The following is a 27,804-nucleotide window of genomic DNA, read 5'->3' as shown; positions in this document are numbered from 1 at the left end:
CATGAGGAGTTCCGCTGGTGGGACTCCCGTGAGCGAGTGCGGGCTGGACCTATAGGCCAGCAGGAGGCGCGATAGGCAGTACTGAAGAGAGGGTCCCTGGATACGGAGCATGCCTTCTTTTATGACTTGGACCGCACGTTCTGCCTGGCCATTGGAAGCCGGCTTGAACGGTGATGTCCGGACGTGTTTAATGTCATTACCCGACATAAACTCCTGGAATTCATGGCTGGTGAAACACGGGTCATTGTTGCTAACCAGAATGTCCGGCAAGCCGTGGGTTGCGAAAACCGTGCGCAAACTCTCCACGGTGATGGATGTCGTGCACGAGTTTAATATAATGCACTCGATCCATTTTGAGTATGCATCGACTACAATCAAGAACATTTTTCCCATGAACGGCCCCGCATAGTCCACGTGGATGCGTGACCATGGCCTGGTGGGCCAGGACCACGGGCTGAGCGGGGCCTTGCTGGGGGCATTGCCCAGCTGGGCACATATCGTGCACTTGCGAACCCAGTGTTCCAGGTCTGAGTCAATCCCCAGCCACCATACATGTGACCAAGCAATGGCCTTCATTAGCACAATGCCAGGCTGCTCGCTGTGGAGTTCCCTGATGAATGCTTCCCTTCCTTTCTGGGGCATGACTACCCGGCTGCCCCATAACAGGCAGTCGGCTTGGATGGAGAGCTCATCCATCCATCTCTGAAATGGTCTGATCTCCTCGGGGCACGCCCTGTGTGCGGGCGCCCAATCCCCAGTCAGAACACATTTCTTTATCATGGATAGGAGGGGGTCCCTGTTGGTCCAGAGTTTGATCTGGTGGGCTGTGATGGGGGAGCCTGCGGTGTCAAAAGCCTCAACGGCCATGACCATCTCAGCGCTTTGCTCTGCTGCCCCTTCGGTGGTGGCCAGCGGAAGCCTGCTGAGCGCATCAGCGCAATTTTCAGTGCCTGGCCGGTGCCGTATGGTGTAGTCATACGCAGCCAGCGTGAGAGCCCATCGCTGTATGCGAGCTGACGCATTGGCATTGACAGCCTTGTTGTCAGACAACAGGGATGTTAACGGCTTGTGATCCGTTTCTAACTCGAACAGTCTGCCGAAAAGATACTGGTGCATCTTTTTCGACCATGCCGTGCCCACACTCTGCCTGGGAGAACAACCTGGAGGCATAAGCCACCGGTTGTAGTCGGCCATTGTCATTTCCCTGCTGCAACACACACCCAACCCCGTATGATGATGCATCGCATGTTAAAACTAGTTTTTTACAGTGGTCATACAAAGTCAACAGTTTGTTAGAACAAAGCAGGTTCCGCGCCTTGTTGAAAGCCCGTTTCTGACAGTCCCCCCAGAACCAGTCACAACCCTTATGCAGGAGCACATGTAACAGCTCCAACAATGTGCTTAAGTTAGGCAGGAAGCTCCCGAAATAGTTCAAAAGTCCCAGGAATGATCGCAACTCCGATGTGTTGCCGGGCCGGGGCGCACGACGGATCGCCTCCGTTTTGGATTCGGTAGGCCGGATCCCGTCTGCGGCAACCCTCGTGCCCAAAAACTCGACCTCTGGGGCCAGAAACACACACTTGGGCTTCTTTAGTCGCAAGCCTACTCAGTCCAGTCGGCGTAGCACCTCCTCCAGGTTGTGGAGGTGTTCCTCGGTGTCTCGACCTATTATTAGGATGTCGTCTTGGAATACGATTGTGCCGGAAATGGATTTGAGCAAGCTTTCCATGTTCCTCTGGAAGATTGCGGCCGCTGAACGAATGCCAAACGGACACCTGTTGTAGATGAATAGTCCCTTGTGCGTTGTGATGGTGGTCAGAAGCTTGGATTCTTCAGCCAGTTCCCGAGTCATGTAGGCCAAAGTGAAGTCCAACTTAGTGAACAGCTTGCCACCTGCCAATGTGGCAAAAAGGTCCTCTGCTCTCAGGAGCGGGTATTGGTCCTGCAGCGACACTCGGTTGATGGTGGCTTTGTAGTCGCCGCAGATCCTGACCGAGCCATCTGCTTTAAGGACGGGAACGATGGGACTTGCCCAGTCACTGAATTCAACGGCCGAGATTATGCCCTCTCTGAGCAGCCTGTCCAGTTCACTCTCAATTTTCTCACGCATCACATATGGCACCGCTCTGGCTTTGTGGTGCACTGGTCTGGCATCCGGGGTGATGCGTATCACTACTTTGGTGCCCTTGAACGTTCCGACACCGGGTTGAAACAGTGACCCGAATTTTTGTAGGACCTGCGTGCATGAACTTCGCTCCACAGACAAAATGGCGTGCACATCTCCCCATTTCCAGTTCATCTCGGCTAACCAGCTCCTTCCCAAAAGCACGGGGCCATTTCCCGGAACAATCCAGAGTGGCAGGCGGTTCTGTGATCCATTGTGTGTTCCACCAGGTTTGCACTGCCCAGCACTGGGATGATTTCTTTGGTGTACGTGCATAGCTGCGTTCCAGTTTGGGCCAGCTAGCTTTGTGTGGCCATAGTCTCTCAAATTGTTGGGAGCTCATAAGGGATTGGCTGGCTCCCGTATCCAGCTCCATGCGCATCGGGATGCCATTCAATAAAACTTTCATCATCATGGGTGGCGTTTTAGTGTATCAGCTGCGGATGTCAGCCACATGAACCCTCTGAACCTCAGCATCCATGGCTTGGCCCCAGGCATCATCCTGCATTGCAGACCCCTCATCTGATTCCTCTGTTTCATAGGTTAGCCTCGCTGCAGCCTTTTTGCGCATTCTAGCCAAATGTCCTCTGGCATTACAATTCCTGCAGGTGAACTGCTGGAACTTGCAGCTTTTAGCAGTATGTCCAGCATTGGCTGAGATTGTTGTTCACAAAGGGGCTGTTACCAGGCATTCCTCTCTGATTGTCCCCTTGGTTGTTTCCAAGCACTCTGGTGGTGGGTGTCAATTGTCCCATCACGGGACATATTGTTCCTCTTGATGGCGTGAACTGCCGATCCTCCTGCCATTGTCTCTGTTGCTGTCCCACCCGAGAGCCTGTTGCTGCCTGGGCGGTGTCGAATTGCCCTTGTCTGCCTGCGAGGTTCTGTATCACTTTTACAGCATTAACTTCCTGGTTCATCGCAACGTTAAAACCAGGGCTGCTTGCGTAAATTATCTTGGTCTCCTCTTCCCCCGCCAAGAAGGTCTGAGCTATCAAAGCTGCCCTTTCCAAAGTCAAGTCCTTGTCCTCAATAAGCTTCCTAAAAATACCGGCATGATTAATGCCCTCAATGAAAAAATCCCTTAACATTCCCCCCCTGCAGGCGTCTGTGAACTTACAGAAGCTGGCCAAGCGCTTCAGGTCTGCAATGAAGTCCGAGATGTTTTGCCCTTCCCAACGCCGATGTGTGTAGAACCGGTGCCGGGCCATGTGTACGCTGCTCGCCGTTTCAGATGTTCGCTGATAAGCTGGCTGAGCTCTTCGAAGGACTTGTCGGCCGGCTTGAGAGGTGCAAGCAGGTCTTTCATCAGCGCGTAAGTTTTTGTCCCGCAGCTTGTCAGTAGATGCGCCCTCCGCTTGTCAGCCGCTTCCACTCCCAGCCAGTCCTTTGTGACAAAGGTCTGCTGGAGTCGCTCCACAAAATCGTCCCAGTCCTCACCCACACAGTAACGTTCCTCTGTGCTACCGGTGGCCATCCTTGTGGTTCAGTGATTCCCGTTTCTCGTCGCCAGATGTAGAGTTCTCAATTCTAGAACATATTCACACGAGGCATATACTGCAGACAAGGTCACTCATGACCTGCACCTTTATTCCCTGGACCAAGGAGTGCTGAGCCTGCGTGGAACCTCCCTTTAAGTACCTGGCTGACCAGGTAAGGAGTGTCTCCCACAAGTTCACCCCCTGTGGTCAAGGTGTGTATTTCACAGTTGTATACAGTGTACAGTGTTGTTACATATTGGTTACAGTTATATGAAGGTTACAAACATGACAGCGGGTAATCAGCGAGAGGGAGAACTCCCTCAGAATTTTGCCCAATTAGCTTTGTAGTACAAGCTACAGACTGCCGACACAAGTTGATACAGACCAGAGTTACACACTAGGAGACTTTGTACGCAATGAGTACTGTAATTAACTGAAGAGGACCAGTAAGAGCAAGAAAAGACTGGCCTTGATGCATCTCTCCTGGACAGCCCAATCAATATCGCCCATAGTCAAAATTATCTCCATGAGGTAAATCTTCATTTATGTTGGGCTCCCTGTGATGTTTCTGGCTATGAATGAATAATTATAGACTGCACTATCTCGAAAATATTTACATTTCAGTCCTATTACAAAAACATACCCAACCACCTTTGGGAATAATAAATTATATTATCTATAACACACAATTCTCACCAAGCAAGAAAACAAATTTTATTTTTAAAAAAGATCAAAAATATAATGGCTTGCCTTTCAGCTTCTGCTCCATCACCATAACATCTCTGGAACCCGGAGTTTAGAGCAGGAGGCTGGCATTCTACGCACACAGTGAAGCCTTCTCGAAGGTACTGCATCCACCTGGTGTGAGGACGGTTTTCTGTCAAGCAATTCCGAGTCAATGACTTCACTTGGAATTCTGCACAATACCTTGGAAGTAAAAAGAAAAGAAAGACTTGGATTTATATAGCGTCTTTCATGACATCGGACGTCTCAAAGCGCTTTACAGCCAATTAAGTACTTTTGGAGTGTAGTCACTGTTGTAATGCAGGAAATGCGGCAGCCAATTTACGCACAAGCAAGCTCCCACAAACAACAATGTGATCATGACCAAATAATCTGTAAGGAAGAGAAAAGGAAAAAACAATATTTGGGTAAGCACACCAGTAAATATAAAGTTCAACGTAAAAATGGAAAAAAACTCAATGAAGGTGGAGGTTAGAATTCTTTTTGCACAGAGGGTTATTGGTATATGGCTTGCTTTAGCATGTGGCTACTGAGGCACAGACTATAACAATTAAAAAGCGAATTGGTTAAATATCTGAACAGAATATAAAAGGATACAGGGAAAGGACAGGTAAATGGGATTAGATTAGACAGTTACACTTGAAGAACTAGCACCTGCACAGGCTCATGGGGCTGAATGGCCACCTTCTGTGCTGTAATTTCTAGAATTCTATGAAATGCTAACTAACCTCTGAAACAACTGCTACAATGATCAATAACAATACAAGCTAATCTCTGTGGCATTGTTCTTGGGTTGTCTGTGGTGTGAAGCCTGGTTACGATGTCTAGCTGCTAGGATAGAGCTGTGCCTGCCCCTTTAATGCCACATAGCAAGAACTCACCGTGGGAAAGTGATCTAATTAGGCAAGACCAGAAAATTGTACCGACTTGTACATTTCTGGTTCCAGGTCAGAAGAATCTAACATTAATAAAAAATATTTTTTTTTCTTAATATTATTTTCTATCTGTAAATAAATGCAACACATCCAGGCTAGATGGAAGACTTTTATATATTGGTCCCAGTCTAAAAAAAGTTTCATATACACAATTATTATAATTTATCAATGTGATAATTTGATGTATTATTTTAATTTTAAAATGCTACAAGACAGGCAGATGTGAACCTGGACATGGTGGGACTGTCTAGGACGAGCACCGAAGTAAGTCGAGAACTCCTCCAGACCATTGGTGGGTTGTGTGCCAACATCGCCATTTTAACAGCACATCAATCGGAGGACATAGCAGAGCTGATTGCGGCGGTGAGGAAGAGCACCGAGTCCGTCAATGCCAATGCCATGCAGCAATTGATGATCCTGGGATATGGCATTGCATCCCAAGGTGCCATACCACCAATGGCGACAGCACCTGATCGTCAGGAGGAAGTACTTTCTTCCCACTTTGAAGACGGGTCCTCAACACCCCCAGCTTCTCCAGACCCCACACAAAGCACTGCCATTGTCGCCGCCCCACCCCCCCCCCCCACACAACAGCTGCACTCGAAGTGCTCTGCTGCACGACGTCCTGGTCCCGACATGGGCAGGGCCAGGGGTATTAACAGCAGGAGGAGGAGGGAGGGTTGGGGAGGGAAGGCATTGGGAAAGGTGGCCGCAGGTAGAATCCGCGGAAGGTGGGAGGTAGAGGGAGGTGTTGTTTTTACTGATTGTTGCTGTTGTTGTCGACATAATGTTTTGGTTTGTAAAAACTTAATTGAAAAACAATTATCATTTTATTTAAACTTATAATTTGAAATTCAAAATTTAACAACATTTTTAAAAAGTTATTCAACTGAACTATTCTTGTACAGTGTTTCACTGACTTTTGGAAAATGAGGAGTAACAATCATTGTAAGAGTTACATACATGGCCATACAAGGGTGAAACATAACTCTCAACGTTCAAGCAAAGCGTTCACTTATGAGCTGCTGACGTATCAGTTTTGCAGTCGCTAAAGCACCACGAGGCTTCCCCTGAGGTGTCGGGGGGGCAGGGGAGTGGTGGCACAGGTTCATCGCCAGGCTCCTCGACCTCATCCTCCTCGATGTCCCTGTTTTCGTCATCATCCTCTTCCTCCACCCTTCTCTCCTGAGGTGGTCCGGCAGTCCCATCTGGCAATTCCTGTCCCCTTTTGACGGTTAAGTTGTGCAACATGCAACACACAACGAACTCAGCGACCTGCTCAGGATGATACTGCAGGCTGCCTCTGGTGTGGTCTGGACATCGGAAGTGTTGCTTCAGCACTCCAAGGGCTAAACTTTCAGCACATCATTGCCCATTTAGCACCCATATAAGCGCTGAGATTCAGGCTATCGCCCATATTTGATGAAAAATGGAAACTAGCACCCAATTATAGCCCATTTATCGCCGGTGCAACTTTTGGCACTGCTGAATGAGCTGCATCGCCTGGCTTATTTTTTTAAAAAAATGACGTCATCCTCGTACAAGGCCAAGAATACTGTTTATAATGGAAACTAGCGACCGATTATCGCCAAGCGCTACTTTCAGCATTTCGCCCATAATTCACCCAAATGATCACTCACCCAAAAAGACACTCAAGATAAGCTGCAATCACCTAACCTTAACTCAGCACTATGGATGCCCTTTTGTAACTCGGAGGATCTTTAATAAAAGGCTGCTTGAAGTGGTTGGGAGGAGAAGTCATTCATGAGTGATTTTAAGAGCGTTTTTGAATCTTGCCAATCATCTAATCACATTGTATTTGTTGAGGACAATCTAAGAATGCAGATTAGGGCATTTATACTGATTTATAGTGATGGGGCCTGTAATTTCTCAAACAGTATTGATGTATTGATGACTACTCACATACCCAAGTTAAAGAGTTGCTTGCGATCTCTGTCTGTTTCCAGTCATTCCTTTGACCCCAATTTTCGATCAAAGCCTTTAAATAATAATTAATACTGTCGATTAAGTTTAAGGTACCTCAGCAAAATTAGAATTAATGGACGCAGGTTCCAACCCCAGTCCAAATCTTAACAGGGAAGCTACCCAAGATTACCCAGTTTAATTACAATCTGGCAGATTTAGATTCTAATTAATGAGTCAGTGCATCATTACACATAAATATAATAGTTTAATACTTACACTTGCTGAAGAAATAAGACTGTTCCAGCGCTTGCGGCACTGGTCTGCCTCTCGCCTATCGTGGGCTACAGATGAGACAACAGCAGCGATATCCGTCCATATTCACTGGTAAATCTGAGGGGGGTGGGTGGGGAGTGGGGATTCCCATGCCCACCACAGGCTAATTAGCCCCACCGAATCTCGACTTTGCATACTAAGGACTCATTTGCATCTTCCGAGAAGGCTTTCGCCCACCTTCTCCCTGCCCACCTCCTCCACACTCTCTCCTGACTCCTCGTGGTACATCTCCATCTTATATTCTTCACAACTCCTTCAAAAGTGCCTCCTCAAAAACCTTCCTTCTCTCTCTCCCTCCATTTGCCTTTTGAGCATGCGCAGATGACCCCTGACCTCTTGAATCGCGGGAAAAGTTCTTTGTCTGAAAAAAAACATGCATGCGCAGAACGGCCGTTGCTATGGATGCCAGCCTTGCATGACTGAATACATCACTATCACCCATTTCACATCGCTAAGGCTATTGCCCAAATTAAAAAGGCGAAACTAGCGTTTTTTTAAATATGTGATATTCCAGCGATGCTGAAAAATAAAAAAAGTACTAAGGCCAGAAATATCGCCCATTTTTGGGCAATAGCAATCATAATGGAAAGTCTGTCCCCAATTTTCTTTACCAGGATATTGCATGTGGCTATATGGCCTACGTTATAGCACTTTTCGGCTTCTGTCTGAGTCTTCCGCAGTGGGGTCATGAGCCAACTGGTAAGGCTATATCCTTTGTCCCCCAGCATCCAGCAGTGATGTTGTGGCTGACTCTTAAACAGGTCAGATACTGTGCTCTCAGGCAAGATGTATGCGTCATGGATGCTCCCTGGAAATTTTGGATTTACTACCAAGATTATTTGCTTGTGGCCAACAACAAGCTGCACGATCAGGGAGTAGAATCCCTTTCGGGATCAGTACACTGTCACTTCCTCTAAAGGTGCTCGCAGGGCGATGTGCGTACAGTCTATTGCACCTGGACCTTGGGAAAGTTGGCTATTCTCAAAAAACCCAAAGCCCTCTCACTCTGTGCCTCCCTGGTCATTAGAAAGTTAATAAAAATCCATCCTGTGTGCATAAAGCGCATCAGTTACCTGGCGAATGCAGCGATGTGTGGCGTACTGAGCGATTGCGCATATGTTACCAGCTGATGCCTGAAATGAGCCGGTTGCATAGAAAGAAAGTGCAGCAGTCACCTTCACCTCAACAGGCAGTGCAGTGCTGATGGTGCTGGTAGGTTACACATCTGCCTTAATAAGCTGACATATCTCAGTGATGACCTCTTTTTGGAAATGCAGCCTTCTAACGCACTGTGTATCGGTCAGGTGCAGGTACGAGCGGTGCTCCCTGTAATTTCGTTAAGGATAAGGTCTCCTCCTCCTCAAGAGTCTGCGTCCTCTTTGATTGGGCACATAGTGTTCTTCAACAAACCTTCTTCCAGCTCTATTCTGAATCATGTCAGTAGTTAGCAATATTGGCAGTGAAAGGGGTGCAGGCCCCATTTCTTTTAAAATACAGGTGCAGAGTTGAAAATTCGGAGTTCTGGAATCTGTAATGTTCCGGAATCCGGACCAATCGGTGGCAGGGTCGTCTAGAATCCTAAAATGTTCCTGTTATATATGTATACTTATATTTACTCTGTACAGCTATCAGAGGGTTCATCCCCTGGAGTTCCAAGGGATCCCATAATCTCTTGAGAGCATAGGTATTTAAGGAGGCTTCACAGGTTGGAGAGGCACTCTGGAGACCTGCAATAAAAGACTACGGTCACACTTTACTTTGAGCTCACAGTGTTCAGTCTGACTCTTTCTCCATATACAACAACTCGCGATGAAATACAGATAGCGAACTCAAAGATGCAGAGAACAGTGGGCATCCTGGAGAAATTCTCAGAGGGAGATGATTGGGAAACGTTTGTGAAGCGACTTGACCAATACTTCGTGGCCAACAAACTAGATGGGGAAGAGATCGCTGACAAACAAAGGGCGATCCTCTTCACCGTCTGTGGGGCACCAACGTATGGCCTCATGAAGAATCTGCTCACTCCAGCGAAACCCACGGAGAAATCGTACGACGATTTATGCACACTGGTCCAACAGCATTTGAACCCGAAGGAAAGCATTCTGATGGCGAGGTACGGGTTCTACATCTACAAAAGGTCTGAAGGCCAGGAAGTGCCGAGTTATGTTGCCGAGCTAAGACGCCTTGCAGGACATTGCAAATTTGAAAGACATTTGGAGCACATGTTCAGGGACTTTTTCGTACTTGGCATTGGTCACGAAACCATACTTCACAAACTTTTGACAGTAGAGACCCCAACCTTGAGTAAGGCCATAGCAATAGCCCAGGTGTTCATTGCCACCAGTGACAATACAAAGCAAATCTCTCAGTACACAAGTGCTGCTACAAATACTGTGAACAAAGTGATGTTGTTTTCGAATCGTATCGTACAGAGCAGGTCACACATACCTGCAGCTACACATCGGCAGATGTCTCAGAGTCCACCAGCAAGGGTGATGAATGCAAGGCTATTAACACCATGTTGGCGCTGCGGGGGTGACCATTGTTTCCATTCATGCCGATTCAAAGAGTACGTTTGCAAGGGCTGTGGAACAATGGGACACCTCCAACGAGTGTGCAGGCGAGCTGCAAAGCCTATTAAACCTGCAAACCACCATGTTTAAGAGGAGGACAGATCCACGGAGGATCACTACGAACCACAGCCTCAGATCAAGGAGGCAGGGATACATGGGGTACACACATTCACCACGAAGTGATCCCGATAATGCTGAATGTTGAACTAAATGGACTCCCGGTGTTAATGGAGCTGGACATGGGCGCGAGCCAGTCCATCATGGGCAAAAAGACTTTCGAAAGGTTGTGATGCAACAAGGCCTCAAGGCCAGTCTTAACTCCAGTTCGCACGAAACTAAGAACTTATACGAAAGAACTGATTCCTATAATCGGCAGTGCTACCGTAAAGGTCTCCTACGATAGAGCAGTGCACAAGCTACCACTCTGGGTGGTAACGGGCGATGGTCCTACGCTGCTCGGTAGGAGCTGGCTGGGAAAGATACGCTGGAACTGGAACGACGTCTGAGCGCTATAACCCACTGACGACACTTCGTGTGCCCAGGTCTTAAACAAATTTCCTTCGCTGTTCAAACCAGGCATCGGAAAATTCCATGGAGCAAAAGTACAGATCCACCTAATTCCGGGAGCGCGACCCATCCATCACAAGGTGAGAGTAATATCGTACATGATGAAAGGGTAGAGATTGAGCTAGTCCGGCTGCAAAGAGAGGGCACCATGTCCCCGATCGAGTTCAACGAGTGGGCCAGTCCGATCATCCCAAACCTCAAGGGAGACGGCACCGTCAGAATCTGTGGCGATTACAAAGTAATTATCAATCATTTCTCCCTGCAGGACCAATACCCACTACCAAAGGCTGATGACCTCTTTGCAACGCTAGCAGGAGAAAAGACATTCACGAAGCTGGATCTGACTTCAGCCTACATGACGCAGGAACTGGAGGAATCATCGAAGGCCCTCATCTGCATCAACACGCTCAAAGGTCTTATTGTTTATAACAGATGCCCATTTGGAATCCGATCAGCGGCGGCGATATTCCAGAGAAACATAGAAAGCTTACTGAAGTCGGTCCCGCAACCGTGGTCTTCCAGGACGACATCTTGGTCACAGGTCGGAACATAGTCGAGCATCTGCAGAACCTGGAGGAGGTTCTTAGTCGACTCAACAACGTGCAGCTCAGGTTAAAATGCTCGACGTGTGTTTTCCTGGCGCCTGAAGTGGAGTTCCGGGGAAGGAGGATTGCTGCAGACAGCATCAGGCACCAACACGAAGACGGAAGCAATCGAGAACGCACCGAGGCCACAGAATATGACGGAGCTGCGGTCGTTTCCGGGACTCCTGAACTACTTTGGTAACTTCTTACCGGGTCTCAGCACACTGTAAGAACCACTGCCTGTCTTACTACGAAAAGGGAACGAATGGGTTTGGGGGCAAAAGCCAAGAAAATACCTTTGTAAAAGCGAGAAAATTGTTATGTTCAAACAAATTGCGTGTGTTGTATGATCCATGTAAGCGTTTGGTACTAGCAAGTGATGCATCGTCGTATGGCACCGGTGTGTATTGCAACAAGCCAATGATTTCGGGAAACTGCAACCAGTTGCTTATGCATCCAGGAGTCTGTCTGAGGCAGAGAGAGCCTACAGCATGATTGGGAAAGAAGCGTTAGCGTCTGTCTATGGGGTAAAGAAAATGCATCAATACCTATTTGGGCTAAAATTCGAATTGGAAACTGAACATAAGCCACTTATATCCCTATTCTCCGAGAGTAAAGGGATAAATACCATCGCATCGGCCCGCATCCAGAGATGGGCGATCACGTTGTCCGCATACAACTACGCTATCTGCCACAGGCCAGGCACAGAAAACTGCGCCGATGCTCTCAGTAGGCTGCCATTGCCTACCACGGGGGTGGAAATGGCGCAGCCCACAGATCTAGCCATGGTTATGGAAGCATTTGAGAGTGAGCAATCAACCACCCGGCAGATCAAAATCTGGACAAGCCAGGACCCGTTATTATCTCCAGTCAAAAGCTGTGTGCTTCACGGGAGCTGGTCCAGTGTCCCAGTGGAAATGCAGGAAGAGATAAAGCCGTTCCAGCGTCGCAAAGATGAAATGTCTATACAGGCAGATTGACTTCTGTGAAGCAATCGAGTAGTGGTCCCCAAGAAGAGCAGAGAAACCTTCATCAATGACCTCCACAGTACCCACCCAGGCATGGTAATGAAGAAAGCGATAGCCAGATCCCACGTGTGGTGGCCCGGTATCGATGCGGACTTAGAGTTCACAGATGTAATACATGCTCGCAGTTAAGCAATGAACCCAGGGAGGTGCCGCTAAATTTATGGTCTTGACCCTCCAAACCGTGGTCTAGGGTACACGTCGACTATGCAGGCCAGTTCCTGGGTAAAATGTTCCTTGTGGTTGTAGACGCGTACTCCATGTGGATTGAATGCGAGATAATGTCGGCTAGCACGTCTGCTGCCACCACTGAAAGCCTGCGGACCATGTTTGCCACACACGTAATGGGATCAAACTTGTCACATCTGCCCCGTTTAAACCAGCATCCAATGGTCAGGCAGAGAGAGCAGTGCAAACCATCAAGCACGGCTTGAAGAGGGTAACTGAAGGCTCACTGCAGACTCGCCTATCCCGAATCCTGCTTAGCTACCACACGAGACCCCACTCACTCACTGGGAACCCACCTGCTGAACTGCTCATGAAAAGAGCACTTAAGAAAAGGCTTTCGTTAGTTCACCCTGATCCACATGAACATGTAGAGAGCAGGCAGCTTCAACAAAGTGCATACCATGATAGCGCAAATGTGTCACGCGAGATTGAAATCAATTATCCTGTATTTGTATTAAATTATGGACAAGGTCCCAAGTGGCTTCCTGGCACTGTCATGGCCAAAGAGGGGAGCAGGGTGTTTCAGGTCAAACTTTCAAATGGAGTCATTCACCGGAAACCCTTGGACCAAATCAAACTCAGATTCACGGATTATCCTGAGCAACCCACCTTGGACCCTACCTTCTTTGATTCCCCCAACATACACACCAGTGGCAACCGGCACCATAGTTGACCACGAAGCAGAACCCATCATCCACAGTAGCCCAGCAGGGCTCAACACACCAGGCAGCCCAACGAGGCCCCAACAAATGATTCAACAACACCAACTTTCACACCAAGACAATCAACCAGGGCAAGAAGGGCCCCAGATCGACTCACATTGTAAATAGTTACACTATTGACTTTGGGGGGGGGGGGGAGGGGAGTGTTGTTATATATGCGGGCTTGTATTTACTCTGTACAGCCACCAGAGGGCTCATCCCCTGGAGTCCCAAGGATCGCATAATCCCTTGGGAGCACAGGTATTTAAGGAGGCTTTACAGGTTGTAGAGGCACTCTGGAGACCTGCAATAAAAGACGAAGGTCACATTTTACTTTGAGCTCACAGTGTTCAGTTTGACTCTTTCTCCATACACAACAGTTCCAGAAACCGGACCCGCTGACCCTGCCAACCTCGAGGTCCCACCCCTTGCCCAACCTCAGGCCTCGCCTCACCGCCCTTCGCCTCGCCCCGCTCGCTGCCACTGCCCTGACCTCAGACCTCCTCACCGGCCCATCCGAACAGCTCCTCCACAGTGGGCCCGCCCGAACAGCTCCTCCACGGCGGGGTCCGCCCAAACAGCTCCTCCGCAGTGGGGCCCGCCCGAACAGCTCCACCGCGGCGGGGTCCGCCCGAACAGCTCCTCCGCGGTGGGGCCCCGCCCAACGACCTCATCGCCGGGGCCGGAGACCCGAACAGCTCCTCAGCGGCGATCTCCTCCCAGCCCCCGTTTCGAACATTTCCAAAATCCAGAAATACCTGAACCTGGGCTCGGGTGTTTCCAGATTCGTGACGTAAGAAAGACGATCGAAAGTCCAGAAAAGCTTGGAATCCAGAACGGCCTCGGTCCCGAGGGTTCCGGATTCTCGACGCTCACCTGTACTCAAAAATGTTCAGATGTCCACAAAATTTGTTTGAATTGAAGTCAATGCTATTATTATCCTAAATATAGTGAAAATCCCTTACAAACCACTCCAGAAATCACTCAAAAATCAATTTCAGGCTGCTGGCAACTTGACACAGCCTTTTTTTCAAAAAAAGATGATTTTCAAAGATTTTCAAAGATGGAGTCATAACGTTGGGATAATTCCAGTTATGTATGTAAAAAATGGGCGGTACGTTTCTCCAGCAATTCGGTAAATTTCGCACTGAGGGTGAAGTTTGTGCATTTTCTGGGCGGTAGAAGTGGGCGGGCGATTTCCAGCAACACCAGCGGTAATTCAATGCCGAAATTACCGCTGGCGATATTCGGGTGGTAATTTCCATATTGGTCATTTTTGGGTGGTAAACGGGCGGCAAAGTGGAAATTATAGCCTAAATTTGAACTTCAGAGTACAAACTTACTGTGAGAGGCCAGAAAAGTGTGGAGTTTAGCTTCAGCAGTTCAGCCTTGGGCTTCAGTATTGAAGTGCAGTTGAACATTATTTTTTCTATGAATTAATGAATACTGAGTTTGATTCTTACAATAGCTTGGTGCTACTGGGACTTCAGGCTAATACTATCTAGAATTATTAAGTTGGCGAGAGGAATGGCAGTGCAGAGAATCCTTGTTATATGTGGCCTATCATGGATCTTCAGTATATCCAGGGGTAGCACAGTCACAGTAAGTGCCATAAAATGGAGTGTTTGCAGCAGAGAATCTCTGTGCTCAAGCAGCAATTGGACGCACTCCACAGAAAGGAGGAGGGGTTTCTGGATCGTACTCTCCAGTGGTAACACAAGAGACAGTGCGAGACAGTTCAGGACATAAGGATAATATAGAAAGTTTGCCAGGACAAAGAATAGGAGAAATGGAGGATTGACACAAGATAGAAGGGTTATCGCAGCTACCAGGAAAGCAAGCACAGACCTGCACGATTTCTCTGGTGATCACAAGGGGTGTAGGGAAAAAGTGGGAATATGGTGTTGAGATAACCAGCCATGATCATACTGAATGGTGGTGCAGACTCAAAGGGCCGAAAAGCCTACTACTGCTCCTATTTTCCATGTTTCTGTGTTTCTATCATATAACAGGTATATGTCAATGGAATGGAAGCCCTTGCAATTCATGAAGAAAGTGGGCTTGTCTGCAAGAGCCTGCGTGGCCATGTGTGTGCAGTCAATGACACCCTGGGGAAAGCCTGCAATCTGCATGAATCCTAGAGCTGTATCTTGCTGTTTCCGGTTGTCCATGGGGAAAGTGGTGCAATAGTTCACTTTACCAACTATGGCATCAGTCACTTGCTTAATGCAAACATGAACTGCAGACTGACTGATGTTGGCGATATCCCCTGTTGCAGCTGGGAAGAAGTCAGAGAGGAAGAAGTTGAGGGCCGTGGTAGCCTAGACTACAACAATGCAGTGCCAGCTATGGCAGTGGGTCACAGAAGGTAAGACATATCATAATCATAGAAACCTACAGAACAGAAGGTGGCCATTTGGCCCATCATGCCTGTGCTGGCTCTTTGAAAGAGCAGTCATGCTTAGTTCCACGCCCCCGCTTTTTATCCGTAACCCTATTGGGAGGGTTAAGATGTCTTTGAGTTCTCCACCCCCTTCCTTTGTGGTCTCTCAGCAGCTATAGCTCCATGCAGTCATTTCGTCTGTTGTTGCTGCTCCTCTTCCTCTAGCCAGGATGGAATGGCCAAAAGGATTCCCAATTACAGAAAAAGAGCCAGTACTCCTAAATCTTCCTGAAGGTTGTCCAAACAATATAAACAAAAAACACCAGAAAATCTGACTCAAAAATCACTAAGAAATATCAGCAAGATCCCAGGCAAACATTTACGTAAATACCTTTAAATACCACTGGATCTGATCATTTCCAGCCCTGTACTGCTCATGATTTGAGAGAGGGTTTAGGGAGGTGGTCCAATAAAAATAGCTTCCACATCTTAATCACATTATAGGACTCTCATTTAAATCTATTTATTAGGCTCCGGCCTGTTTTCAGCAACAGTGCCAGCCACCTAAATTGAGGCCTTCTGAAATTCTCAACAGGCAGGCCTCTGGCAAAAACTTGGCAATTTTTTTTCTGCCATTTTGCCCCCGCTACCTCCCCATTCACACCAAAAAATGGTTGCCGGACAAAAATCGGCCCTCTGAAATCATGCTGGAATTGGGCTGCAAGGTGAGACACCAACAGAAGCTCGGTGGGAGAGAAAAATGACAAGCTGCTCTCAGGCATAGTGGTTATGGAGAGGCACTGAAAAGCCCAGGGAGAGGATGCTAACTAACCGATCAATTGATAGATTATGTGGTAGAGAGCACCTGAAGAGCAGAGAACAGGGAGCTATGAACTTAAAAACAGACATTGGTAATTACTATAGAAAAGGAATCAATTAGTATTATAAATATTGAAAAATACTTGTAAAATACTTAAATTAGAAATCTATTCAAATTTCAATCTTATGTTTATAAATCACTTTAAAAATTCATTTTCCTTTTGAATGTTTGACTAGAAACTATATTCAATGCTGTCAGCGGCAGTTTGCTGTTCAGCATATTGCACCTTACAAAAGCAAAAAACTGCGGATGCTGGAATCTGGAATAAAAACAGAAAATGTTGGAAATCTCAGCGGGTCGGGCAGCATCTGTGGAGAGGGAGCAGAGTTAACTTTTCGGGTCGATGACCCTTCCTCAGAATATTGCACCTTAATTTAGTTAATGCTTTTCTAAGCTATAATCGCATCCAAAAGGTTTTTCTAGACACATAGAATCATAGAATGGTTGCAGCACAGGAGGCCATTCGGTCCGTCCGGCCCTTGCCGAGTCTCTGCAAGAGCAATTCAGCTAATCCCACTCCCCCGCTTTTTCCCCGTAGCCCTGCATTTTTTTTCCTTCAGGTACTTATCCAATTCCCTTTTGAAAGACATGATTCAATCTGCATCTACCACCCTCTCAGGCAGTGCATTCCAGATCCTAACCACTTGCTGCGTAAAAAACTTCTTCTGCCAAGCACCTTAAGTCTGTGCCCACTGGTTCTCAACTCTTCCGCCAATGGGAACAGTTTCTCTCTATCTACTTTCTCTCGACCTCTCATGATTTCTCTACTACAAGTGTGCAAAGAATTTCTCCCTGTGTACCTGTGTCATTTTAAATGCATGAATTATACTCCCCCCAACCAATTCATAGAATAAATTGAGTTTGCTAATCTTCTCAGCTCAATTATTGCAAAAACCATATACTCTTCCAAAATCCATGTAGTGCTTCTAGATTATAGTGACCTGAACTGAAGAAACAGCAGCAACACCATACATTTAGAGTATGGCCAGTTTACAGTAATAGTGAGGTGTATGGGACACCGAGCTAGTATAAAGTGTTCAGGGAGGATGCCTAAATGTTTGGATGAAAAGATGTGTTTTGAGAAGTTTTTTTAAAGGGCAAGAGAGAAATAGAGAGAGGTGGAGGGGTTGAGAGAGGGTGGCAGGAGGGGCAGGAGCGAGTGTTAGAAGACTTAAAGGTACAGGAGGGGAAGCAAGTCTGGAGAAGGTTGTAGAGATAGTGTGCAGCAAGCCTTGAGGGATTTGAAGATGAGGATGAAGTATTCATTTTAATGCACTGGAGATAGTCATAGGACAAGATATGGGTAATTGTTTTCGACAAGTTTGAATTTGTAGAGGGTGGTCAAGGAAGGCCAGTGAGGAGAGCCATACAGGAGGGCGGGTATTACTACAGCCTTGTAGACCATGAACTTGGTGACAGTTTTGAGGGACTGATCTTCAAACATTCTTTTCCTCAGGCGGCCGAAGGCTGCACTGGCGCACTGGAGTCGGTGTTGGATCTCATCATCAATGCCTGCTCTTGTTGATGGGAGGCTCCCGAGATAGGGGAAGTGGTCCATGTTGTCCAGGGCTATGCTGTGAATCTTGATGTTTGGGGGGGCAGTGCTGTGCAGCGAGGACAGGCTGGTGGAGGACCATTGTCTTACTAATGTTTAGCGTAAGGCTCTGTCGTCCGCGTACTGTAGCTCGACGACAGAGGTTGGAGTGGTCTTGGACCTGGCCTGGAGACGGCGAAGGTTGAACAGCTTCCCACTGGTTCTGTAGTTTAGCTCCACTCCAGCGGGGAGCTTATCAACTATGAGGTGGAGCATGGCAGCGAGGAAGATTGAGAAGAGGGTTAGGGCGATGACACAGCCCTGCTTGACCCTGGTCCGGATATGAATTGGGTCTGTGATGGATCCGTTGGTGAGGATCACGGCTTGCATGTCGTCGGGGAGCAGGCAGAGTATGGTGACGTACTTTTGGGGACATCCGAAACGGAGGAGACGCTCCATAGACCCTCGCGGTTTACAGTGTCAAAGGACTTTGTAAGGTTGAACAAGGCCATGTATAAGGGCTGGCACTGTTCCCTGCATTTTTCCTGCAGCTGTCGCGCTGCAAAGATCATATCCGTTGTGCCCCGGAGGGGCCAAAATCTGCACTGCGACTCCGGGAGAAGCTCCTCGGCCACAGGGAGAGACATGGACCATGTACAGTAGACACCTCAAATCGCTGGAGAAATACCACCAGCGATGTCTCCACAAGATCCTGCAAATCCCCTGGGAGGACAGACGCACAAACATTAGCATCCTCGTCCAGGCCAACATCCCCAGCACTGAAGCACTGACCACACTTGATCAGCTCCGCTGGGCAGGCCACATAGTTCGCATGCCAGACACGAGACTCCCAAAGCAAGCGCTTTACTCGGAACTTGTCCACGGCAAACGAGCCAAAGGCAGGCAGAGGAAACGTTACAAGGACACCCTCAAAGCCTTCCTGATAAAGTGCGACATCCCCACTGAAACCTGGGAGTCCTTGGCTATAGACCGCCCTAAGTGGAGGAAGTGCATTCGGGAGGGCGCTGAGCTCCTCGAGTATCGTCGGCGAGAGCATGCAGAAATTAAGCGCAGGCAGCGGAAGGAGCGTGCGGCAAACCAGGCTCCCCGCCCACCCTTTCCCTCAATGACTATCTGTCCCACCTGTGACAGAGACTGTGGTTTTCATATTGGACTGTACAGCATAAGAACTCATGCTAAGAGTGGAAGCAAGTCTTCCTCGATTCTGAGGGACTGCCTATGATGATGAGTGAGGAGAGCATTAGAATAATCAAATCTGGATGTGACAAAAGCATAGTTAAGGTTTTCAGTGTTGGAAGAATTGAGATAGGATGGAGACAGGCAATGTTGTGAATTTGGAAGTCTTGATGGAGAGGACATGGGGATTGAAATGTAATACAAAGCAGGGTGAAGCTCACCTCATAAGAACATACGAACATAAGAAATAGGAGCAGGAGTAGGCCATTTGGCCCCTCGAGCCTGCTTCGCTTTTTAATAAGATTATAGCTGATCTGATCATGGACTCAGCTCAACTTTCCTGCCCGCTCTCCATAACCCTTTATTCCCTTATTGCTCAAAAATCTGTCTATCTCCGCCTTAAATATATTCAATGACCCAGCCTCCACAGCTCTCTGGAGCAGAGATTTACAACCATCAGAGAAGAAATTTCTCCTCATCTCAGTTTTAAATAGGAAGCCCCTTATTCTGAGATTATGTCCCCTAGTTTTAGTTTCCCCTATGAATGGAAATATCCTCTCCCAATCCTCCTTGTCGAGGCCACTCATTATCTTATATGTTTTGATAAAATCACCTCTCATTCTTCTGCACTCCAACGTGTATAGGCCCAACCTACTCAAGCTATCCTCATAAGTCAACCCCCTCATCTCCGGAATCAACCTAGTGAACCTTATCTGAACAGCCTCCAATGCACGTATATCCTTCCTTAAATACGGAGACCAAAACTGTACACAGTACTCTAGGTGTGGCCTCACCAATATCCTGTACAGTTGTAGTAGGACGTCTCTGCTTTTATACACTCTCCCCCTTGCAATAAAGGCCAAGATTCCATTTGTCTTCCTGATTATGCAGGTACAGCAGGGACTCACTTTTTTGTTTTAAGCACAAGGACCCCCAGGTCCCTCTGTACTACAGTACTTTGCAATTTTTCTCCATTTAAATTATAATTTGCTTTTCTATTTTTTTCTGCCAAAGCGGTTAACCTCACATTTTCCCACATTATACTATATCTGCCAATTTTTTGCCCACTCACTTAGCCTGTCAAACAGAACGCAAAGATATTTCAGCATAATGGAGTGGCCAAGAATGGAGACAGAGTCAAGGGCAAGGGAATGGAGTTTGTAATGAGAGCTATGAATTATGGTTGCAGTTCTTTCTGACGGTCAGCTGAAGGAAGTTGCAATTTATTCATGACTTGATGTTGGACAGTACAAAAATGGGCATGAAATTGAGTTAAGTGGCAGAAAGGAAGAGCTGGGTTTATCTTCAGCAAACATATGGAAGCTGACCGCCTAGAGTAAGGGTAAATTCAATTGTTAGTTTCATTCAAAGGGATTTCAGGTCTGAGAATCAGGCTGAAGTGTTGTAGCCATATCTCTCCCATGCTCCCTTTGAGTGCAGCTCCCTGCTTGATGAGAAGAATCAATCAATTTATTCTATATTCCAAACTTTAATATTTAGAGGGTGTCCTTTACTTGCACTTACACTCTGTGGATCTGTCAGCATACCATAGCATTCTGATTGCTTCAACAATGATTTTGCAATGTGAAACCAGTTTCAATATTTAGTCACCTGTCTCACACAACTCTGATTTCCTTCGTAGAACCGCTCCTTTTATAATGCCCTCATCCTGCTCTGATATACATGGTGCTGTTTGGAGCATCAGTAGAATCGCATTTAGAAGTAAATATAAAGAATACTGTGGTTATTGATTGGCTGACAACTTGGCTAAGGCACGTTACATAAATCCTACAGAACATCACTAAATCCGTATCAGAGAATTGACATTTAAGATCTCCATAGCAACTTCTGGGAAAAAAGCACCTGTTCTTCATTGCTGTGCTTTTAGGTAATTTGAGAACAACTGCTGAGAAAGCTACAATAGGGTTGCATAGGATATACAACACAGAAACAGGCCATTCGGCCCAACCAGTCCATGGTGACGTCTATGCTCCACTCGAGCCTCCTCCCGTCTTTCCTCATCTAAATCTATCAGCACAACCTTCCATTCCCTTCTCTCTCATGTACTTGTCTAGCCTCCCCTTAAATGCATCTGTACTATTCGCTTCAACCACTCCCTGTGGTAGCGAGTTCCACATTCTCACCACTCTTCGGGTAAAGAAGTTTCTTCTGAATTCCCGATTGGATTTCTTGGTGACTATTTCATATTGATGGCCTCTAGTTATGCTCTTCCCCACAAGTGGAAACATTCTTTCTGGGTCCACTCTATTTAGCCACAAAGGAACATCCTCAATCTAACTGATGCTACATCTACAGCAATGCAAAGGTTTAAATTGTGCATTTTTATTTTTGTTCTGATTTGTTGCGCACTTTGCTATCATGTCATTAAGTCTAATTACATGCTCATCTCTCATAATTTCAGTTCTACTATGTTCCCATTAGGGGCCACACATGGGGGCTTAGGTCAAAGATAGAACTAAAAGACTAGCAATGATTCTGCAACCCACATTTCTTCGAGTATGGCTCCTCACTGGAAGAGCAGGGTCACTGAATTTACCTTGTCGCTTTAATACTTCATATAGTCTTAATCATTGATAAATTGATCATTTTTCCCCAACTTATATATATAATGAATGCATTTGCTGTAAATATTACACAGTAGAAGATTCACACGTCTGAAATTCACAAGAAAAATGTCTGCACAAAGGATAATTTTCTTTAGTTATGCAAGTGTTGGTTGAGGTGCTGGGCAGCTACAATGGATAATGGAGCATTTTCCCATTTTTACATTCAGTGACTACACCAAGCATTCGCAGCAGGCCCAGCAGAACAGGGATTCGCCGCTGGACAGAGATTCTTCCTTGGACTAAAACTTTCAAACTTATTTCATTTTGAACACTCAGCAGCATGAACGAATGCTCATTTAAAATAATGGTAATCTAACTAGATTTGACTGAAAAAATGTTGCTCCTAACATGTTCTCCAAACAATTTCTTGGTTCGGATTGAAGGTGCAATTAGGCATAGCTTAATGAGCTTCAGCATACTGTGGCAGACATATTTGTGACCTTTTACTTACCCTGGCGCCTCAGATTCAATGAATACATCTCGCTTTCTTCGAGCTTTTCCATATCCGCCTGTGGTAATTAACGCAGGGACTGTACATATTAAAACACAAAGATGTAGATCATGAGTGACAACACTAGGCAGATGTCCAACAAGGTTGCAAACAAAATAAACAATACAGGTTTGTACTTCCTAGCAACACACAAAAAGATTTCCACGAATGGAAAATGAAACGTATTGAATGAATGCTATCAAAAGTGTATCACTACTGATAAATGTTCTATTTACTTCACAAGGTCAAAACAATGCAGCTGATCCCATAAAGGATGTAAATTTTTCATGTGATTGTTTAAACTAGATGGTATTTTAAACCATTGCTTAGCTCAGATTCATGACTGCTATTTGTAAATGTATTGAAATCTTCCCTCCCTCCCCCTTACCTCGGCCCCCCTCATCCCCTCCCTCCCCCTTACCTCGGCCCCCCTCACCACCTCCCTCCCCCTTACCTCGGCCCCCCTCACCTCCTCCTTACCTCGGCTGCCCGACCTCATCTACCTCGGCCTAGGCAAAGACGTTCCAAAATCCGGAAATACCCGGAACCTGGAACGGCCTCGGTCCCGAGGTTTCGGGATTTTGGACATTCAACCTGTATAATTGACTTAACATGCAAATAGATCTATTTTTAAATATTTTTATAATATAGAAAATCTCATGCAGTTGCACAAAGTAACTTGAAGGATACACTATTTTATAAGGATGGTGTAATGTATGTACTTGTGAGTATGCTCACAGATTTGTAGAGCTATCGAGAATTCCTCATCAGCACCAAGCCCCGAAACCTCCCTCGGGAGGCGGCGCCTCACAGCATGAGCCTCCTCGGGGAAATCTTCTCCGTGCCTTTCAGTTCTGCACAGTGGGGTTTCCTGAGCGGGCTGCTCATGCACACTCTCCACCTTGCCATCGTCATCTGCCGTCCAGATATGCCATGGCGCATACCCCTTGCCGTCCGGAGCAGGCGGGGGTCCCCAATGGAGTGCTCTCTATGCAGGAGTCCTCCCTTTATTTATTGGGGACTTGGCCTGGAGGGTGTTGCATGGGACAGTCCCTGGCAATAAATTTTTAAGCCGGTTCACGGGCTCCCAGGTCGCCTGCAGTTTCTGCGGTCTGGAGGAGTCCGTGTTCCATGTTTTTATGGAGTGTGCGAGGTTGCAGCCTCTATTCCATTATTTAAAGGGGCTGCTCCTCAAATTCTGGCTGCACTTCAGTCCCACACTCCTGATCTTTGGGCACCCTGTGCGGAGGGGAGCGGGTAGGTCCGAGGGCCTCCTCGTAGGACTGCTCCTGGGCACGGCCAAGGGTGCCATCAGCCGGTCCAGGCAGCGGGTGGTCGAGGGGGTCGTTCAGCCCGACTGCCTGCCTCTCTTCCACGGTTACATCCAAGCCAGGGTGTCCCTGGAGATGGAGCACGCAGTGTCCACCGGTACGCTCGCGGCCTTCCGCGAGAGGTGGGCGCTGGAGGGACTGGAGTGCATCATCACCTCCGGCAACCAAATTTTAATTTGATTTATTTAACGCCTAAAGTTTAATTTGTTTATTTGTCAGTTTAATGCCCCTTTAATAAGTGGGTACTTGTATGTTCAACTAAAATAGTTGTAGAGCTGTTGAGAATTCCTCATCGGCGCCAAGCCCCAAAACCACCCTCGGGAGGCGGCGCCTCACAGCATGAGCCTTGTCTGGGACATTCCCTCCATGCCTTTCAGTTCTGCGCGGAGGGGATTCCTGTACAGGCTCCTCTTGCACACTCTCCACTTTGCCATCGTCGTCTGCCGTCCGGACATGCCATGGCACACCATCTTGCCGTCCGGAGGAGGCGGGGGTCCAATGGAGTGCTCTCTACGCGGGAGTCCTCCCTTTATTTATTGGGGACTTGGCCTGGAGAGTGTTGCACGGGACAGTCCCGTGCAATAGGTTTTTAAGTCGGTTCACGGACTCACAGGCCGTCTGTAATTTCTGCGGTCTGGAAGAGTCAGTGTTCCATGTTTATGTGAAGTGTGTCAGGTGGCAGCCCCTGTTCCAATATTTGAAGGGGCTGCTCCTCAAACTCTGGCTGCACTTCAGTCCCACACTCCTGATCTTTGGACATCCTGTGCGGAGGGGAGCGGGCAGGCTGGAATGCCTCCTCATGGGCCTGCTCCTGGGCATGGCCAAGGTGGCCATTAAGCAGTCCAGGCAGCAGGCGGTCGAGGGGACCATACAGCCTGACTGCCTGCCTCTCTTCCGCGGTTACATTCGAGGCAGGGTGTCCCTGGAGATGGAGCACGCGATGTCCACTGGTACGCTCGTAGCCTTCCACAAGAGGTGGGCGCCAGAGGGACTGGAGTGCATCATAATAAGGAGGCACTTGAATTATAGTTCCACCTAAAATAGTGCAGCGTTGTCGAGTTGGGAGTGGCTTAGCCAGTCATGTGATGTTCACAATACTCAATAAAACCCCAGCCGGTTGGTTTCAGGGTTCCACGATGAGGCAGTTAGTTGTGAGCCTGGTAGATGAACTGGTAATGTGTAGTGTGATTATTAAACCTTTGCTAATAAACCAACTAGTTCATAATAGCAATGTGTTGCTATGAATTCTTAAGCAAAGAACCCATGAAGCAAATACATTACAGACGAGAATCTGACAAAATGGAGATTTCTGTATTATACATTATATGACTTTTGCTAATCAGGGAAAATGTGACTTAAAATTAGCTTCAGTCAGCTGTGTCTCTGGGCAAAGTTCATTGACCAGTCCACATAACTCGCTACACAATTGGACTGTGGCCAATGAGAGAAGTCGGCTCTAGGTGGATCTACTTCACAAACCATTTAAGGGCCTAGGTTTCAGTTCATAGGAGGCGCAGGAACCTGCCTTTTTGCTGTGAATACAAGACAAAAGTGTTGGAAAAATGTCTGAAGTGTATGAGGAAGAATTATATCATGTAAAGACCATGACCTGGAATTTGTGGGTCAGCAGCGATCCAATGATACTAGCCATTCATTACACTTACAGTTGCCTACAGACTTTCTGTGGGCTACTGCACTGGAACGAGCGGTAATTAGAAATTCAAAACAGCGAGTCACCTTCTACAGGATCTGGGAACTATGTGAAAGGGAAGGCAGCTGTGCATCTCCTTGACCAATCAGATTGAAGAATCCTTACTGAGACATGCAGGGGGTAATTTTAAAACCTCCAAAAACAGGTGTGTTTGGCCGGATAGGAAGTTAAAAAAGGTTTAAAATCTGAAATAGGAAATCAACCTGCCTCGAACCCACCCATTTACATTTTTAATGACGGGTGACCAATTCGCACTCAGGAGGCGGGTCAATCAGTGAAACCTTTTAAGGAGGCTGAGTGCTGCCACTTTTACACTGTTTCTATTTTTAACCACAGTCGGCTGGGTTTCCCAGGCCTCGGGAAACCTGGCAAGTAAAAGGAGGAGAGAAGAGCTGGATCCATTAGGCAAGTGGCTTTACAGCACTGCTTGATGGCCAGGTGGGGTGTTTCCTCCCAGCCCAACAAGCCAGCCTGTAAACATCCCCCACCTCCACAATCTCCCCCCACCCCCATCTCCCACCCAGTGATTACTGGCCCCTCCCACTCCACCCCCTATCTCTCCCCGATCACCGACCTGCCCCCCCCTCTCCCTCCCACCCCCACTCCTCTCCCTCCCACCCCCCTCCTCTTCCTCCCCCCCCCCACTCCTCTCATCACCCGAACCCCCAAACATGCTCTACCCCCACCCACTCCCCCACAAAACTTACCTGCAGCCTTTTTTGGAGCGCTCCCTGTCAATCAGGCTGGCTTCCAGGTGAGGAAATCGATTTTAAAGAAAACACGCACGCCACCATTCGGGGAAACCAGACTTCCGGATTGCCCTACAGTAACTCCTCCCTCACTCCGAAATCCCGTCCCAGTAACTATTGGGGTTGCGGAATTTGAACCAGGAAGTGTAAGTTAAAATAGCTAATTCAATGTCAACTCATGTACAGAATGAAAAACAGAGGGGAAAAACGAAGGGATTAAGTGAGACAATGATAAGAGACAGAAAGAAAATGTTTTAAAAAAATTGAATCTCCAACAATAATTAAATTGAGCTTAAACTTCCTCCAATTGAATTTGCCCATGTCAGGTTGAGATCTGTTCATTATTATAATCTTGGCCATCCATCAGCCTGTAGCAAAACTAACGGAACTCACCACAAATTATTTTGATAGAGTTATGTCAGGTTACACTGTGATATGAAGTTGTGATCTGTCCATTGTAAAGCCAGTGTCTTACCATCATACTCTACAACACCCACAGACTGTACTTTTATATATGGCAAAATATGATATGATAATTTTCTCCAAAGGACAAAATTTAGAATCCTAAAGTTACCAAAATAATTGTCTGTTCACCTCTCAACATCATTCTGATCCACAAGTTGTGCCTTAAAAGATGTTTACTGTACAAGTTATTTTTACAAATCTACATATCAAATAGTCATTTTACAGAACCTCCTCATACTGCTACTATTTTTGGATAAATTCAATATCATATCACAAAATCATCCAGGATTCACCCAGTCAAACTCAATTCTCTTCAGCACAGAAGGGCTTTAGTTAAATAGATTTCAGCTATTGATAAAAGTTAAGCATTTATATTCTTCACTAATAAATAATAGTATAAATAGATCCTACCGATAAATGAAACTGCACAACATACCAAAGGACTGCCTGCACACTCTGTCCTGCTCACTGTGATATTCCACGCAGCCTGCTCTTTCCTCTAAGGGAGGACACGGCTCACCACTATTCTGTGGCTCTTGTGTGATGTACCGCTGACGAACGCGATAAGTATTCTTGCATTGTTCTGCACAGCCGCTCCAGAAACTCCATTCAGTCACTTTGCAAGAAATAGCTAATAAAGCAATAGAAAGATAAATACTGTAATTGGTATGACACGTAAAGAGAAACAGAAACTGCTTTTAAAATAACCCAAAAGTGTATTTTTCCCAACCCTTTTCATCTTAAAAATGGATTCCTATCCGGACATAGATTCACAGGCAGCAAGAACATTCTCGTACATTGCCCAAGTAAGCCATGCTTCCCCTTCTTTAAACAGAAATGTAACATTTGCAATCCTCCAACCCTCTGGCACCACCCCCATATCCAGGAGTGTAATATATATAGCTCCACCTGTGGACTCCTGTGGCATTGCAGCCAGTGCTGTTTATAATAAAGGGAACAGGTCACCTGACTCTGGTGAGTTTCGGTATGTTCTGCCATCTTAAGGCTGTGTGTGTTTCTGTGAGTTACTGAAAATATAACAAGGAGGATTGAAAGATTGTGGCAATTTCCACCCTTACTTCCTCAGTAACCTAGGATGTATCCCATCTGGAGCAGGTGGCTTTTCTACTTTCAAGACTGCCAACCTTATAAGTACATCCTCTTCTTCTATTTTAT

At 46.9% G+C, this 27,804-nt stretch overlaps 1 protein-coding gene across 1 annotated transcript in view; it reads right to left on the bottom strand.

Moving 5' to 3' along the window:
• The window catches only part of LOC139277042 (somatomedin-B and thrombospondin type-1 domain-containing protein), a 38,047-nt gene that overhangs the window by 2,918 nt on the left and 7,325 nt on the right, over positions 1-27,804 (bottom strand). Inside the window, exons 2-4 of the mRNA XM_070895045.1 lie at positions 27,065-27,259; positions 22,334-22,412; positions 4,396-4,572 (exon numbers count right to left, since the gene is read on the bottom strand). Of these exons, the coding sequence (XP_070751146.1) occupies positions 4,396-4,572; positions 22,334-22,412; positions 27,065-27,259 (451 nt within the window). The remainder of the gene's footprint in view (positions 1-4,395; positions 4,573-22,333; positions 22,413-27,064; positions 27,260-27,804) is intronic.

Source organism: Pristiophorus japonicus, chromosome 12, assembly GCF_044704955.1.
Source record: "Pristiophorus japonicus isolate sPriJap1 chromosome 12, sPriJap1.hap1, whole genome shotgun sequence".
In the NCBI taxonomy this organism is placed as follows: Eukaryota; Metazoa; Chordata; class Chondrichthyes; family Pristiophoridae; genus Pristiophorus; species Pristiophorus japonicus.
The sequence above is the reverse complement of the archived record's forward strand: the minus strand, read 5'-3'. Positions and strand labels throughout refer to the sequence as shown.